We start from the raw sequence: 16,202 nt of genomic DNA on the forward strand, positions 1-16,202 counted from the left end.
CCACCCACATTGCTCCACTCTACGACAGCAATGCGTTTGACTCTGCTTGAGGACGTCCGGCAGGGAAAATGTTTGGAGGCTGCATCAAATTGGGCCCAAAATGAACATCACTCCAAGAATGCGCTGAAGCCTGGCAAATTGTAACAGCCCAGGGGAAACGTCGGGGCGACGCAGAGAGCGACTCATTTGCTATCATTGCCTCGCGGTGTGGAGCAGGCCACAAGCAAAACGACCACGCTGTGAAGCTTAGTAGGTTAGGCGTTGGTTGGTCCATCCATCAATATACTGTCCCGTTAACTTCATGTCTAATGCGGGAACGGATAACAAACTTGTTGTGGCGGAGCTCGGGAGCAGGCCTCTCAGCCAGCAAGCCTGCAGTCGGGGTGTCGGGGAGGTCTTTTGACACGACAACTTGGGTCTCGTCTTCCTGGTTGGCGGTCAGGTCTGTCTTGGAACAAAGACCTTTCTTCCTTCTGCCACACTGTCTAAAATGACTTTGTTCCCTCAGTCATGGGGACACTGAGTCAATTTTGTTTTTAGATCTCGCCCGTCTGTCAGCCTGCTCGGCGGCCGGCGCGGCTATAGCTTTGTGATGTCTTTGACCACCCACCACCAGTCCAGAGTGAATGACGAATGCATGCACTGGGAGCGCTTTGAGTATGAAAAAGACGGCTTGGAAGACATCTTGGGTTAGGCTCCAGCAAGCCCGAAACCCTCGCTCGTCGTGAGGGTAACAGCCGGTGCCGATGATGGCTGGATGGACGATTGGACGGACTATTTTCTTACTGTAGGTGGCGGTAAGCAGCAGATAGAATATTGGAATCATGTGTTGAGAGGAGGAACCTGCGACATGTATTCGTTCAAAGCCAATCAGTCCATATTGTATTGCAAAGGGTTTATTGGTAATAAATGAAATGTGACAATGGAGGGCGTCATCTTTGGTCCGTTCATTTGTGGTGGCTTTGGGTGTACGTAGGACCCATCAGTGGGAGACCAGAAGAAAAGGCACTTGAGTTTCTGGTTGTCTCAGTGACGAGACGTCCACGATGCCCCAACATACAAAATGCATACACAGGTAGGAGACTGAATTTACAAAATTCGGCGGCTGGCTCCGTCATTCGGCAGGAGAAGGGGCCACCGTCCGTCATGGTCCAAAGTGATGGACTCAGACTGGCGATCATGTACCCAGGCCGCTGAGGCGTGACGGAGCGACGACGTTGCCTCTAGCTGCCCGCACCTTTAGTTTCAGGATGCCATGCTGAAGCTTCCACAAAGTGGGATTTCACTTGTTTTCCTTCACGTTTTGCTGTCGACACATGGCAGGAAGCTTTACTCGTGCAGTACGAAAACGAGTTGATTTTTGTGTGTGTGTGTGTGTGTGTGTGTGTGTGTGTATATATATATATATATATATATATATATATATATATATATAAAATGTATAATAGGCAGGCATATAGTATTCTAACATTTATCTGAAAATTATTTCCCTGAACTTCAACGTTTCTACAAAGGGAAATGGGGAAAAAAGGTGTGTCGGACAAAGGCAACAGCAAAACGTGCAGGGATGCAAGTTGGACGTTGTTATGCCAAAAAACAAAAGAAAAGCAGCATGAGGACATGCGCTGAACTTTTTCAAATTTCTACATCAACCTTCGAATAAGTCAGGTTATATATAGCCTCGTCCACAATGTCTCCTCCCTTTGTGGCTTTGCAGTCCATTTCAATTTGTTGGTCTGAAAATGACCAATCTGTCGCTAAAGTATCAAAGCTTCCACCCCAACATCTGACATAATAGCAAAAAGACGTGAGTAATTAACACCCACAGCACAAAAGATTTAGGCCACAAGATGGCAGCAAAGCACAGCTTTGTCTCAGTGACGCTCAACTGTTTCAGCATACATCCTTGTGCTGAGATTGTGTCATGAAATGAAAGGGGCCGAGATAAAGGTCAGGAGGAGGGCAGACGTAGAAGGGGCACCGTCGCAGTGCCGGCAGGTGGACGGGCGGCGGAAAGAAGCCTCACGCAGGTCGCCGACTGGAACCACGAGCCACGCGAGCGCTTCGATCCAAGGATGTGCCGATGTTGACTTCTTCTGGGGATGGCGGTGGGGGTGCCCGTTCCGATGTCAAGGACGGGCCATGCGCGCAGGCTTTTGAGGGAGACCATTGTGGGAATCCACCTTCCGCTTGTCCGCCAACACACTGGACGAGGTGGCCGCAGCAGGCAGGCCTCGGGAACAGTCCGGGGGGCCTCGGGAGCAGTCCGGGGGGCCTCGGGAGCAGTCCGGGGGGCCTCGGGAGCAGTCCGGGGGGCCTCGGTCGCCGTCCGGGGGGCCTCGGTCGCCGCGGCCGTGGTTTCGATCGTGGTTGGAGCCCCGTGCAGGCCTCGGGAGCTGTCCGGGGGGCCACGGTCGCCGCGGCCGGGGGTTTCGATCGTGGTTGGAGCCGCCGGACTGATAGCCTTGTCCCTGGTACGTGCGCCGGGTGCCTTGGAAGATCTGACGAGCAGCTCACAAGTTAGGCGGAGCAATTTTACGCCTAAAGCACATTTCAGACACTGTGCGTTGCGCAACAACCGCGATCGCAAGGGAAACAGCTCAAGACATTTGCGGAGCAAAGAGAACCAACGTAGCTCATTGCAAGCACGAGAGTGGCGACTTTTAAAGCCATTTGAAAAGAAGGTGAAGCGCTAATAAGACTTTCCAGAAGACAGCTGGTGCTCGCCATCACTCACCTGCTTGGCCGGCAGAGGTCGGAGCTGGTCGGGGGGAGGGGTTTCGGCGACGCTCGCCCCGGCCGCCGCGCTGCACCGGGATCCGTCCGAGTAGGCTGTCTGAGGGTGGTAAACTGGCAGAAGAAGAGGGAGGTTGACAAAGGCCTTGGCTTCCAGCGTGACCATGCCTGCGGCGCTCGACTTGATTGTCTGCGATGTGCGAGAGATGCATGCGCCTTTGCCATTTGAGCGCAGCCCATGTCCAGTAGGTGGCGCGCTGGCTCGCTTTCGCCCGGCATTAGGGAACAGGAAAAGGTCCAAATGTAACTTGAGCTGTTATTTACCAGATCCAAATTGCATGATGCTGGCCTTCAGCGGGTCCAGATGGAACGTGAAGCTGAGGGCTTTGCCCAGGTCCTCGTCGTATTTGCGCTCGCTCACGAAGTGCTGCAAAGGAGAGAGGGGGACAGGCAGGCAGGCGGTGAGCGCGCCGGGCCAAACCAAAGAGGCGTCGGCGGGCAGGCACGCAGGCCGAAGGCTCACCTTGATGTCGGCCCGCAGTTTGGTCAGTTGCTCTTCCGACATGGCCGCCGAGCTTTCCGTCAGCCTGCGAAGCTCTTGGGCTCTCTTCTGCCGGCCGCTCAAAATCCCCACTGAAACGCCAAACAGCGTGTGTGTTTTGGGGTCTGCACCTGAGCTAACCTCGGCACTCAGCAAGCATTCACATTTGGCCGCGTCAAGCAAATGAAAAGCTTTTTATCTCGCCGCCCTCCCTCTACCACTCGTGTGAGGGACGGGCTGGCACGAGACGAAACGGGACGTGCCCAGTCATAGGAACAGCGCTGATCACATTTGACTGGAAACAGAAAGCGCCGCATGGCCATTAGAATCATTGGGCAGCCTACATTTGTGCGAGATTGGGATTTGGCGCTTTTCCAAAACCCTTGGCCTAACACTGGGGTTGGATGGATGGATGGGTGGGCGACGGACGGCTACTTACTGGCCTCTGCTTTCACTCGGTCCATTTCAGCCAGCAGGGTCACTTCTCGCGCCATTAGGCTGCAAAAGACCGCGCGAGGATGGATAAGCGGGCGGAATTGTCTCAAAACACACAAGAATTGCGAGAAGGTGACGCGGGACAGTCTGCTGACGCGGGAAGAGATCGACAGACTTGTGGTGCTGCGGATGGGACCAGCGAGTGCCACGCACCCACCCAATAAGCCCCTCCCCCAAAGCACCAGCAATGGCTTCAGCCCATAAGACAACGAGGCTGAGCTTTGGGCTCAAGCCAGGCAGACATGTACGCACGTGCTCTGGAGCTCAGCAAAAGTCTGCTTGATCCTCTTGAGGGACCACTCCATCTCCTCCTTCAGCAACACACTGTAGCGAGTCAGCGACGCGGCGCACCGTTGCAAGTCCTTGGCCGAGCGCTCCACGTTGCGAGCTGAGGGCAGGCACACTGTGCGGCTTTCAAATCGACCTCACAAGCGGTGGACAGTCAGAGCTTACCAATCGTTTTGCCCGCAGACACACTTTGTTCATCGGGGAGCGCCGGGAGATCGCGGCGCTGCCGACCTTGCGCTTCGCCGCTTCCGGGCCCAGAGGGCGGACTCGCTGCTCCTGCACCAGGGGGGGGGGAGGGCCGCACGTTACATTCCAGTGCCGAGCCGCCACGCTGCGTCCACAATTGCTCGGGCTCAAGCCAAAGATCCCCTCTGTCTCTCTCTCTCTCTCTCTCCAGCCAATGGGTGCCTAGCTCGGGCACGCTTACTCAAACCTCTGCCAAGTGGGGGCTGCTGCCCGCGCCAGGGTTGAAGGTGCTCCTCTCACCAGCCAATGGGTGCCTAGCTCGGGCACGCTTAGCCAAACCTCTGCCAAGTAGAGGCTGCTGTCTGCGCCAGGGTTGATTGGAAGCACACGTTTGTTTAAGGGCAAAAGAAAGAACACGGAAGGAACCTTTGGAGTGCCCTGCCATTGGCTGGCGACCGGTTTCAGGGGAATCCCTCGCCTTACTGCCCGCGACCCCGGTTCTACTGGACAACACCACCGCCAATGGAGAGGCCCAACGAGCGCACCGGGCCTCTCGCTTTCACTTCTTACCGGCGAGTTCCGACGGGCTGGGCTCAGAGTCCGGCTCCGACGCGTCTGGCGAAGCCGAGTCTAAGCGTTCGCTCAGGGAGTCGAGCGACTCCGCCAGCGATCCATTGGGGTGGAAGCCATTGCTCTTGCCCTTGCCCTCTTCGGACGGGCCCGGTTCCGCTGCCGCCTCCAGATGGGCCTTGGGCTTCTTTTTCTTGTTGGGCTGCAGATTTAAAGATCGATGTCAGGGACGCTGCTCTGGTGACATTTCCCTTTGGTCCTAATGAACGAGAGCAGTCTGGCCTGGCCTGGCCCGGCCCGGCCCGGCCTACCTTCTTTTTGCCGGACACGCTCCACTCCTTCAGAATCTCTGCTGCGCTCCCTACACAGAGGTGTGATGGAAACAATGAGCAAAATACTTGAATGCCACTCGGTGCCTTCTAGGCAATCTTTACACACGAGCGTGCCGGGTCAAAGGAGGAGGAGTTTGTCGTGCTCCGAGTCGAGCAGGCGTGCGTGCATACTTTGGCTCGCCCCGCTAAAGCTCGCAGCCCGGAAGGCATTTGTTGAGGCCGCGTTTCTCGGGGAAGTTCAACAACGGGCGCCGCCCTCGTACCTTCAAGGAAGGCTTGGACGGCCTTGTCGACACAGTTCTCAAAATGCTGCAACACCAAAACAATCTCATTGTTGCTTTTGTTGGGGACGACCGCCCTGACGGCGCCGATCTGTAACGCAAAGAAAAGCCGTGGCGGACGAGTGACGCGGATGGCGGCAAATTCCTCGGTGGGGCTCGCGTCTTACCTTTTCCTTCATCCTCACCGGCGGCCCTCCCTGCGACATGACCATCTTGGAGCGCGTGTCAAACACCACTCCCAAAGTGTCTGAAATGAGCCAGGGGGGTGGGTGGGGACAAAGGTGGGCTTCACAGCACAAATGGAGACGGTAGGACCGAGTGGGGAAGTTCAGCGGATAGGCTTGGGAAAAGAGGTGAAGGCAAACGGGCACCACATGCGCGTGCGCTCACCTTTTTGGTTCTTCTTCGCCATGTCGTCAGCCGCAAGAGTCGTCAACTTGCTCAAGACGATGACTTCCGAGGCAAGGAGCGCGGGCTGGGCCGGAGAGCTTCACCCGCTTCTCTCCTGTGACGGAGGAAGGAGCTCAGCGTCTGGCTATCCGGGGGATTGCGAGAAGGAGCTTGGCACCGAGCCGCCCGACCCACGGCTCAAGCGAAGACGCTTCCTGCGAGGGAGAAGCCGCTCATCAAAAACATAATATGACTGCCACCGTTCTGGCCCCATAGTAATGGGGACCCGATCGACTGACGAGCTTGTAAATGGCCACTGACGAACTGGCAAACTTGAGGAAGATGCAAACGCAGAGTCGGTGCCGCCGGCCGTTTTGGATGGCACCAGGATTATTGCAAGAAGCAACTGGACGGAACCCGTGCGCATTGTTTTCTGCACGCACCATCATTTTGTCCAAAATGTCAAGAGACAGGGCACATAAATGATTCATGGCAACGAGTTGGCATCCGAAAAGGCGCATTTTCAGATTGTCCTGACCTCGTGACCTGTTTTGCAATGAAAGCAGCTCACGGTCGAGTCCAGCTCGGTTGCTTTGGACCCACTTTCAACATTAACTCGGGGATGGATGGATGGATGGATGGATGGATGGATGGATGTCATTTGGAGCTGCGAGCGACGCACGTACGTCTGGAGACTGGCCTGAACCGTCGACGGCAAAATAGAATCACCTCCACATTTGCGAACGAAAAATGTTGCCTCCTCCACTTGAACGAAATTGGGCGCGTTGAAGGCTGCAAATTCCATGTCTTGCGAGACAAGACAGGTTGGAGCAGCCAGCCAGCCAGCCAGCTAGCCAGCCACAAGGTTGCTTGTCCAATGCAGGCGGCACCACGAGCTTTGTGGAGCGGAGCGGAGCGTACCGGAGCTAAGCATAGCTCACTAGCCTTGTCCACCCACCGCGTTAGCTTTGCAAGACTACTCGTTGACGCGTTAACGGCCGCAATAAGTAAAGTCTCTGACCGACCGCCTGGCGTAACATTTCCAGGAACAAACAGGCAAACAAGGTATCGAATTAACAGCTCATTTTTCGTCCCCTCATTAAACACGAACATCGGAATGCCGCGATGATAGCTTGAAGCTATACAGCTTGAAGGTAGCTTGCAGTTATTGGGGTGGGGGTGAGGGGGATCTTCCCTTTCCTTTCACCACACGCAGGTTGAAGCAGCTCGCTTAGAAAGAGACCAATTTTTAACTGATGAGGCGCACACGTGCAACGCTCGTGAGCAGATAACAGTCACGTACTTGGTGATGCAAAAGGAGGGAATAATTCGGGTATGGGTGCGCGCAGATTCCACTGACTTGCGAGCTCGGCGACGAGACAAGAGGCTGGCTGCACCGTCTGCTCTGCTCTGCTTTGCTTTGCTTCGCTCTGTTCTGTTGCTCCAGGGTTCGCAAGCGGGTTGCCAGGTTGGAATCACACGAGCACGCCTTTAGTAGCATTGCCATTCAAAGGCGTCCAGGAAAGGAGGTTGTCAAAGACCGTTTCCTCTTTCTTGCTTGCTTACATTTACTTTCGTTTGTCTTTTTTGTTATAAACTGAAATAACGCAAGTGGCCTTTGTTCTGACATAAGGAAAGAAGGCGAGCTTATTATTTTTGAGACATCTTTTATCACAGACTGACGATGTCCATTGAAAGCACAGGAAAATGTCACTCTACGTAATGATAGAAATTGCACTTGAATACAAAATGTCTTCGACCGTCCGGTTCTGGAGTTCGAGGAAAGATGACTGGTCACATAATCGCAGTAGTTACTCATCGGGTATTGTTGTTTTTCGAATGTATGATTGCTGTTCCACGACGTGAGAGCTGTCTTTTGCTTTACACATGGCAACCCTACATTGATGTCGTCACTTCCCTGGTCGGGCGACTGCGCTCATTTTTGCCAACTTGCACTTCCCGATCATGAGCTAACTGCACTATTTGAACACCAGCGGCCTCTTCGGAATTCGCCATTTTCTCACCTTTACGCCACCTTTCCGTCACTTTAGTTGGACGACGTGATCCGGTTAAGCAGACAGAAAGGCGCTTCCTTTCTAACAAAGCCAACAGGCACTGTTTCCCAATTGACGTCACCGTGCAACGCCCAGTGTTGCTGCTAGCTTGCGGACTTTACCAGTCAAATATTAGCCTAATAGTGAGGTGAAAACCATGCATATACTAATTTTGTTTGCAAAAGGATTTCTTAAGACGTTTTTGATTGATTGTGGACATTATGGAAAGGCGTTTACATTTTTCTCTCTCTCTCTCTCTCTCCCGGTTTGTGTGGGACCTCACCTTTCGTTTTGAGCATCTATTTCCTGGCCTCACACACAATTGGTGGCATTCAGCGGCTGAAAGCAGAGGGCAGCCATCTTACATCGTCAGTTACTGAAAACCTGACACCGTTTTTGCTAAAAGTAATGTTTAAGTGCGCATTTCAGGCGTCATGGGAGGCGCGCATAGAATATCTCTCTAGCGTCATGGGAGGTGCACATAGAATATCTATCTGTCTCTCTATCTAATCTAAAACACACACACACACACACACACACACACGTCCAGAATCATCGGCGAAAGCGCAATTCTATCTGCTCCTCACAACCACACCAAAAGCAGAATGAGATCAATTTGTTGTATCATGTAGTTTTAATTGAAGGTGATGCCTTGGATGTAATCATTTGAAAAGCACACACATCCTCACCAACAAATTACTTGGATTTTTTTTTTTTTTTTAAAGGTACAAAATGGAAAAGACAGAACACGAGTTGCTTTGTGTGTGTGTGTGTAACAGAATTAACAGGGCAGATTTGATGAGAGTGGCTGGCTGCTCACTCGCTACCGGGTTGACTTTTTTTGTCATTGGCAACAAGTTCCAAGTACTTTCAAAGAAATGGCAAACTCATCTGCATTTTAAGTAACGGTGTAAGCGTAGTACGATGATGTACACGATGTCATGTTACACTCAAGAAGACTTAATGCTTTGTGATGTTTTCTGTGCAGAGGGCAGGGTATTCCAGAAAGCAACCCTGAAATGAGGGAAACTCTAAAAGAGAGGTAGGTAACTTAAACTCTGGCTCAGTTACTGCGCTAACTTACTCTGTGAACATAACCTGCTCGCTGGCAGGTAGAGCCTTTCAACCTGAGAAAACATAAATGCGTTTGTGTCAAGGTTAATCCACAACGTGTAGAATTAATTGAGAGGACGTTGGAAAACATTTTGTTTGGGCTTTCAATTATTTCAACTAATATTTCAGTTTAAATGTATATTGACTTTGTTTACTAGTCCATTTGAAATCATTCAATTAAAATCAGAGAGGTGCAATCACAACCTAGCTGAACACGCCTTACCTTTTTGACTCATGTTTATATGTTTCATTTTGAGCTGCTTCCAAGTTTGTTTGTTTTTTTCTCCCGTCAGATTTCGTTGCGACTGCAATTCCTATACTGTAGGCTACACTCTGCTCTTATGGTTAGGTGTTACGTCAATGAAACTGTACATTCAATGTTGCACATCGGGCAGCGATTTCCTCCCATGACGTCTTTCTCTCTCTCTCTCTCTCTCTAGCTGCAGCCGCCGTATTAGATTTGCGGCGAAAAATACCTTTGTGGTATCGGGGCTCCGTTGATGATGGCTTTTTCTAGTGGTTGCGCACGCGCATAACTCGAGGTTGACATACACCCGAGTCGATTGAACTAACTCAGATCAGCTTTTCTGGAGCCGGATACGACGAGTATGTTGAACCTGCTTTCTGGAATACCGCCCAGGTCAAAACAATGTTTGTTTGTGGAATTTGAAGCAAACGGGCAAAATGGTGCGGTGCCATTTTTAATCCAGCTCCGGGGGCGGCCATTTTGGCACTTGCTGTCGATTGTAAATAACATCACAGGTCCCGACCAATCCCGGCTCGTCGTCTTCTGAAAACTAGCGAACGTTGCCGCTTGAGTGATATTGCACAAGCGCTACATTAATCAGGGTGTCGTGTTCGGACATCCGACGTATTGTCGGGGGTCGACTTCCCTTTAGAAAAAAAAAAACTATGGGCGACAATGAATTTCTATTTGAAGGTATTCATTGATTTATTATATACTAAATGTTCTTACATCTTTCTTCTCTCTTTTTCTTTTCACCTCCTTTGTAGAATGATTGACGTTTTCTTTTTTGAGTTAGTATGAAGGGATGGGACTGGAAAAGCGTCTGGCCTCTTGTACTCCTTTTAAAATGGAACTAGTATATTGTTTGGGCAAACCATCGGTCAAATGAGCTTTTGTTTGCTCATACAGTTCAAATCATACTTTTGTTGCGTTTCTCTCTTGACTTTTCTTAACACGATAAACAAGTTGTTCCGCCGCAGCCGAACTGGGCTCAGACAGCGTCGTCACTAGGTGCGGAGGGAGGGCACGAGTTTCAAAAGGAACAATCCAGTGAACATGGTGCTGTGACGTCTTGCGCGGTAGGTAGGCACCGTTCCGCTCCGCGCCAAAGTCCATCCTAACGGCATTCAAAATGGGGCTCGGGAGAGACCATCGTTTGTTTCATTCGGCAATAAAGTCAGAAAGACAAAAAGTCATTGAAGCCCCCCCCCCCCCAGCAGCTTACAGTGGCACTGGAAGCATTTGTTTCAAAAGCGGGTCCAAGCTCCAGACGTCACATCGGCTCTTGTCCGATCAGTTCATTTCGCTGGCTGTTTTCACGGGTTTGCCCTGCCTTGATGCAACTCTTGATGCAACTCTTCAGCGGCCAGTACAGCGCCGCTGCGTCTGGGTCTTCGGGCTAGTCTGCTTTTTTGTCCAGGTTATTCCAGTGGAGGGCTTGACATGACGTCCATTGGGATTGGATCCCAATGAAATCCCATTGGGATTTGGGCTTTTTATTTCTGGCCGACATGTTTATGTGGAGCCTTTTCATTGTGTGCCTCCTCCTATTACGGGATACACGGCACCACGTAGAGGCGGCTAATTGTCAGGTGAAACGGAAACTCACGAGTGGCTCTCCAGCTGCTCCAAGTGGTCTCGCAGAGTCTTGGCCCGGGCCAACTTTTCCAACTGGTCCTGCGTCGGCTGCTTGATTTCTCCCGAGTCCACCTTTTGCTGGAGCTCCTCCGCCTGACGCAGCTTCTTTCGCATATTCTTAATTTTCTTTGCCTTTTCTGCCGTCACATCTGCTGCCTCGCCACCCGCTGAGATGCTCACGTTCTCAACTGCGTCGGAGAGAGACGCCACGTGTGCCGCGCTCTCCTCCGGTTCGTGCTGTTGCTGCTGTTTACGCTTTTCTTTCCGTTTCAGGTTGCGTTTGGCCGACTTCGAGAGAGCTGCGACGGCATCGCCGTCCGCGCAACCCGGGATCTTGTGATGCCGCTGCTGCTTTGAGGGCTCGGCGTCACAGGCGCTCAGGCCTGGCGGAAGACCCGGTTTGCTTTTGAAGAACTTCACATATTTGTTTTCATATCTGAAGGACAAAAGAGGAATGCAAACATTTCCAACAAACACGTTACACGGTCGGGAAGAAATCAACTTACACCGGGACTTCTTCTTGGGGAACGTAGCCCTCCTTCACTCGCCGTGGTTTCCTCCACGTGCCGTCCGGTCGCTGTGTGGCGGCAATGTATTTACCTGCCCAACAAACAGTAACAGCGCTGAAGGCAACCTTCAAAGACACAGACGAGTCTCTAAGGCAGGGGTCCCCAAATCACGGCCCGCCAAGCAAATACTGCCCGGTGTCAAAAATGGCTGGACACGAAACATGGATGGAATTGAAAGAAAAAATACAATAAAGGCAACTCGCCAAATATGTCTTAAAGGAAAGTATACGTACATACGCGCAGAGCAGGCTTCATCCTAAACATGATCGGCGGTCGTCAGTGACGGTGGCAACGTAAAATGGCTGCTGTGGGTTCAGCCGCCAACTGCCTATTGTTAGTCCCTTCGTTCTATCGGCGTCCGCGCTCTTAGCCCGATTGGCGTTTACTTGGATGGCATTTACAAGCCGTTCAAAACTCCATTACTGGCAACATCAGGGTTGCTGACCGCACGCACGTAATCCAAAGGAAGGTTCATCTTTAAGCAAGTCGCTGCCTGTCGCTCTTCTCACACGAGGGGACGCGCATCGTGCTAACTGTAAGCTAGCCCCCGAGCAACATCGGCATAATTTGCACAAAAAACAAAGCAGGTTAGCTTTAAGAGTAGCCAAACACTCGGCGGGTGCAAATGAGACGAGACAGAAAACAGATCCCAACAGCAGCCGCGTAGTATTCGCTCATTAGGTTTGGATACTATGATGTGCCACACGCGGCGGCGGCGGGCTTACCGGATTCATCAGTAACATAGGGGGTGGCCATTTTGAAGTTCCCCTCCTTTGCACCGTTCAAAGCTCCCGAGAGGTCCGCGCTTCTCGGCGCGAAACAAGCACGCACACACTACAGAAGCGTTAGCGTGGTCAAAAAGGCATCACGTTGCCATCGACTTGCTCTCTCGTGACATTGTAAGCTACGCTAGCACGGGTCGCTTCCGCTTCTTTTGGGTTTGTTCGTGACAAGTCCTCGGTCACGTTCTCCTAAAGCTTCTCTGATTCTCTTTTTTTCTTTTAATAATTCTTCTTCTTCTTCTTCCGCTTCTTCTTCTTCCACTTCTTCTTCTTCTTCTTTACACCCAAGGGGCGGCCATCTTGAGACAGAGGTGGCGAGCACATAACCACAACGGAGCATGTACTCAAAGAGTTGAAAATTGCTCGAGACAACCGACATTCAAACCTATCGGAAGCCTTCTTGGGTACCATTGACGTAAATTGTTTAATCAATCAATCAATCAATCAATCAATCAATCTTTTATTGGCCATGTTTGAGCATACCAAACAAGGAATTTGACTCCGGTAGATCTCAGCCTCTGTACAACATTTAATGATAAACCATATGAGGCGTTAATGCAGAAAAGTAAATAGTAAATAGGCGGTAGGTAGATAGCCATTAAAATGATATACAGCTAGAAGTACAGAAGCACATAGAAAATACATTTTCAATATTTACAGTATTCAGATATAGCCAATATAAATGATCAAATGTTTTTTTTAAACAAAATAAAAGAACTTTGAGAAAATAAGGTTTAAAAAACATTGGTTCAGGGGAACATTAAGCAAAAAATGGAGAAAAATAATGGGCATTGAAGTGCAAGGATGTCTTGATTACCACCAACCGAAGGCTGATCACAGCCATCGTGTTCCTAATTTCGACATATGGCTGTGAGACATGGGAGAAAAATGGGCACCTTTGAGCTCTGACTTCTATGGACAGTGTGGACAGCTAGGTTCAACGATAAAGGTGCTCTGGAGGGCAAGATATCACAAGGCAGATTCTTACCTGTTGAAGGCCAAATTGCTGAAAAGGCAGATGCTGCTGGGAATAGCGGGCAGAAAAAACAAGCAATTGTAACACACGACTTAGTAGCCAAATGCTATTTGTGTAGAAATTGTTTTGCATTCATTTTTATTTTTCTAACGTGCTGTACGATTGTGTTTGAGCACGTATTTGCTCGGATGTTTGCAAATTGCATCGGGAAATACGTAAGAATGAGCATTGAGCGACCGAAAGACGAGGACCGGCTCAGAGGCTGTACAAGAGTCGGACACGGCTGGCTGGATATTACGGAACGGATCGCGGGTGTACACAAGTTAGCCGAAAGCCGAGGGAGACGTAATAAAGACGGTCTCCTCCGGCTCCTGTCCGTCCCGCTCGGCTCGGGCTTTTGCCGTGCGATAAGCCGCTCTCCTGGCTTCCTGCTTTTTGAAAAACGACGCGCAGATGTTCCTCCGTAGCCTGGCGGCGTAGGCCTCGAGGAACACCAGCAGGTAGCTCATCAGCCACAGGCTCACAAGCAGCACGCTGGCGCCCGCGCCAGGATCTGACAAGGCGGCGTCACACGTGGACGCCTCGGGGCTGAAGTTCCACTTGTAGTCCTTGCGTAAGTCCGCCAGCTGCCGCGTGACGCACGACCGTGGGACGATGCAAAACGCCGGTGGGAACCAGCGCACCTGCCGACACACAAAGAACGGTGTTTGAGTGTTGGAGCTCACCTCTTTGATCAGTCGGCCGCTCAAGTAAGGGGCAAGACAAATCGTTGGAATAATTATTTGCAGACCGTCACAATTCTGATGAGCGCTGCAAGACGGTCGGTGTACACTGCTCCAGCGTTCTATCCCGCGACAGCGATGCCGCTGGCTTCAAGGTGTGGCGAGTGGATTCTCACCTTGTAAGTGACCTCCATGCTGGCAGACATGGCCGGAAAGTCCAGCAGCCACGGCAGGAAGACTCGGAGCGTACGATAGACGACGTGGTCCAAGGCTGCTATTAAAGCCATGGCGGTGAAGTGGAAGGTCACCGCCAGGAGCGATACGACGCTGGGCGTGCAGTCCCGCCAAGAGATTCGAAATCTTCGGAGCACCGGGGCAAAGCCACCACCGCAGGCGGGAGCGCAGGCTTCCTTTCGCTGCCGCTGCCGTCGCCGCCACTCTTTTGAGATGGCGTGATTATCAAACTTGACGCAGGTCAGATAGGATTTCAGGTAGCGAGCAGATTCCCAAATCAGCAAGGTGACAAACACAGCCGCCAGAATCCTGTTGGACAGAACTTTGTACCGTGTCAGCGTGTTCCTCATATGGGAGAAGTTGACTAGGACTTGCCCGATCATATTGACAAAGCTGCTCTTGACCTCGCTCACGTCCACGTGCGTGAAGCGCTCTAACGTCCTGACCTTGGCGACAAGGATCAGGTCCTCCTTCCCGGCTCCAACGGCTTCCTGGAAGATGTCCCTCCTGGCTGCGTTCAAAAGCTCCGAAGAGTTCAGCAAAGTCCGCGAGAAGCCCTCGGCGGCGCACTTGAGCGCGCCGACCACGGCGCCCACGTTGGCGCCGATGTTGGGGATGACGTCGGCGAGGAGAACGGCCAGCGAGGCGGAGATGAGGAGCTCGCGGCTCTGCCGGGCGCAGACGGTGGGCAGGCTCACGGTCAGCGCGCAGCGCAGTGGGTGACACAGGACGGCAGCGGCCAACGCGCCGGCGCCCGAGACCAGCGCCGTGCCCAGCGAGGCCCGGTGCCCGCAGCGCAGCGTTTGCGAGAGCCACCGGTGGAGCAGGGCGCCCGTAAGCAGAGCCGGAGCCAGGCAAAGGCACGTCAGGGTCAGCAGGTGGCGCCCCGCCGGCCGAGCTGAAGAGTAAACCTCCCACAGGTAGAGGAGTAGGCGCTTGGCCCGCGGCATCTCTCGGCACGCTCTCCTGCTCACGAGACACAGATAGACAGCGAGTGTCGCGCGAGGGCGCTCGCGCCGCACAGCGTCTTTTTCTTCCTTTGAAAACGTGCCGCAGATGATAGGTAGAAGGATGGATGGATGGATGGATGGATGGATGGATGGATGGATGGATGGATGGATGGATGGATGGATGGATGGATGGATGGATGGATTGAGCGACCGAACGAACTGCATGGCATGAGAGCAATATGTGCACACAAAGACAGAAAAAGGGACTGATTTTTTCAAAACATGCCCGCTTCAACAAAGCCAGAGCGTTCCGTTGTTGCTCTCTCTGTGGGAAATTTGGTGGACAGACGGACAGACAGACCGACAGACAGACAAACTTGGCTGCTATGTCAAACTCAAAGAAAGTTTGAGAAGAATCTGCTTTGGCTCTCATACAATCAACGTCTACTCTAGCACTTGTGTCTTATCTTCCCTTGACGGTCAATAAAACGGCTCCCTCGCTAAGTACCGCCCCGAGGTACCGCTCAGCGCTCTTAACGATGTCACTTTGCCACGCAAACTTTACGACGGGAGTTTGTGGCGGCGCGCTAATGATCACCTCGCTTCGGGTTAATACACAACAGAAATGCTGCGCGCTAGCTGAGTCCGGAACAAGCGTGCATAACAACTCGAGATGATTCATATCCTGTCCTTTATTCTTAATATGGCAACCGATACAGGAAGGCGACAGGCGTGTTCTCGAGAGATGCCAAATAACGCCAGTTGGAAGCAGTCCCGCACATAGAAGATACCCGAGGAGATTTGAGCCAGATTGCGAGTTTTACCTGCGAGGGCAGAGGACGCGCTCGGTGGCAGCAATCTTCATCGCTGCTGTCGGAAGCCAAACTTGCGGAAAAGAGGAAGCGGCGGCCGGCGTCAACACTGTCACAGTCACATTGTTGTTGGAAACTGGACACAGGATCATGTGATGTGCTCAGATGACACTTTGAGGCCAAGAAAGCAACACTAGGAGGCTGGATCAAGTACACTTTATTGAATCCAATCCAAATTGGGACTGGATTGGCCCGGCGTAATGCGCTGAGGGAGCCTGGCTTGCTG

General features: G+C 52.0%; 3 protein-coding genes across 8 annotated transcripts; all 3 read right to left on the reverse strand.

The window, feature by feature from the left end:
* Window positions 1–880: 880 nt before the first annotated feature.
* spats2 (spermatogenesis associated serine rich 2) lies at window positions 881–7,953 on the reverse strand. Of its 4 annotated transcripts, none has more exons than XM_085916766.1 (13): window positions 7,844–7,953; window positions 5,820–6,034; window positions 5,597–5,676; window positions 5,412–5,520; window positions 5,128–5,177; window positions 4,817–5,018; window positions 4,226–4,336; window positions 4,025–4,175; window positions 3,717–3,775; window positions 3,260–3,369; window positions 3,061–3,163; window positions 2,738–2,850; window positions 881–2,501 (listed from the first exon to the last, which is right to left on the reverse strand). In XM_085916766.1, exons 2-13 carry the CDS (start codon window positions 5,839–5,841, stop codon window positions 2,130–2,132), a joined length of 1,482 nt encoding a protein of 493 aa, XP_085772892.1. In that variant the 5' UTR covers window positions 5,842–6,034; window positions 7,844–7,953; the 3' UTR covers window positions 881–2,129. The 4 variants fall into 4 exon arrangements, with proteins under 4 accessions (XP_085772892.1, XP_085772811.1, XP_085772726.1 ...); XM_085916685.1 differs by lacking the exon at window positions 7,844–7,953 and adding an exon at window positions 7,180–7,414; XM_085916600.1 differs by lacking the exon at window positions 7,844–7,953 and adding an exon at window positions 7,123–7,414.
* A 157-nt stretch (window positions 7,954–8,110) lies between these two features.
* Window positions 8,111–12,546, reverse strand: pym1 (PYM homolog 1, exon junction complex associated factor). 2 transcript variants are annotated; one of them, XM_085916970.1, is made up of 3 exons: window positions 12,166–12,546; window positions 11,378–11,471; window positions 8,111–11,307 (listed from the first exon to the last, which is right to left on the reverse strand). In XM_085916970.1, the coding sequence occupies exons 1-3, from the start codon at window positions 12,194–12,196 to the stop codon at window positions 10,839–10,841; spliced, it is 594 nt and encodes a 197-aa protein (XP_085773096.1). In that variant the 5' UTR covers window positions 12,197–12,546; the 3' UTR covers window positions 8,111–10,838. The 2 variants fall into 2 exon arrangements, with proteins under 2 accessions (XP_085773096.1, XP_085773182.1); XM_085917056.1 differs by lacking the exon at window positions 12,166–12,546 and adding an exon at window positions 11,674–12,152.
* Window positions 12,547–12,694: 148 nt separating this feature from the next.
* On the reverse strand, window positions 12,695–15,969 carry ocstamp (osteoclast stimulatory transmembrane protein). 2 transcript variants are annotated; one of them, XM_085916480.1, is made up of 3 exons: window positions 15,929–15,969; window positions 14,097–15,120; window positions 12,695–13,881 (listed from the first exon to the last, which is right to left on the reverse strand). In XM_085916480.1, exons 1-3 carry the CDS (start codon window positions 15,967–15,969, stop codon window positions 13,522–13,524), a joined length of 1,425 nt encoding a protein of 474 aa, XP_085772606.1. In that variant the 3' UTR covers window positions 12,695–13,521. The 2 variants fall into 2 exon arrangements, with proteins under 2 accessions (XP_085772606.1, XP_085772541.1); XM_085916415.1 differs by having other exon boundaries at window positions 14,097–15,944.
* Between the last annotated feature and the right edge of the window lie 233 nt (window positions 15,970–16,202).

This window comes from Syngnathus leptorhynchus, chromosome 1 (genome assembly GCF_054491065.1).
Source record: "Syngnathus leptorhynchus isolate UIUO chromosome 1, UIUO_Slep, whole genome shotgun sequence".
NCBI classification, from domain to species: Eukaryota; Metazoa; Chordata; class Actinopteri; order Syngnathiformes; family Syngnathidae; genus Syngnathus; species Syngnathus leptorhynchus.

Coding starts and splice junctions, on each gene's coding strand:
- spats2 (XM_085916766.1), bottom strand. CDS start 5,841: ATGGCGAAGAAGAACCAAAAAG. Junction 5,677..5,819: donor GGCGAAGAAGAACCAAAAAG/GTGAGCGCACGC, acceptor GGCTCATTTCAG/ACACTTTGGGAGTGGTGTTT. Junction 4,337..4,816: donor CAGCCCGTCGGAACTCGCCG/GTAAGAAGTGAA, acceptor CCCCTGGTGCAG/GAGCAGCGAGTCCGCCCTCT.
- ocstamp (XM_085916415.1), bottom strand. CDS start 15,329: ATGCAGTTCGTTCGGTCGCTCAATCCATCCATCCATCCATCCATCCAT. Junction 13,882..14,096: donor GCATGGAGGTCACTTACAAG/GTGAGAATCCAC, acceptor GTGTGTCGGCAG/GTGCGCTGGTTCCCACCGGC.
- pym1 (XM_085916970.1), bottom strand. CDS start 12,196: ATGGCCACCCCCTATGTTACTGATGAATCCG. Junction 11,472..12,165: donor CTATGTTACTGATGAATCCG/GTAAGCCCGCCG, acceptor TTTGTTGGGCAG/GTAAATACATTGCCGCCACA. Junction 11,308..11,377: donor CCCCAAGAAGAAGTCCCGGT/GTAAGTTGATTT, acceptor TTTGTCCTTCAG/ATATGAAAACAAATATGTGA.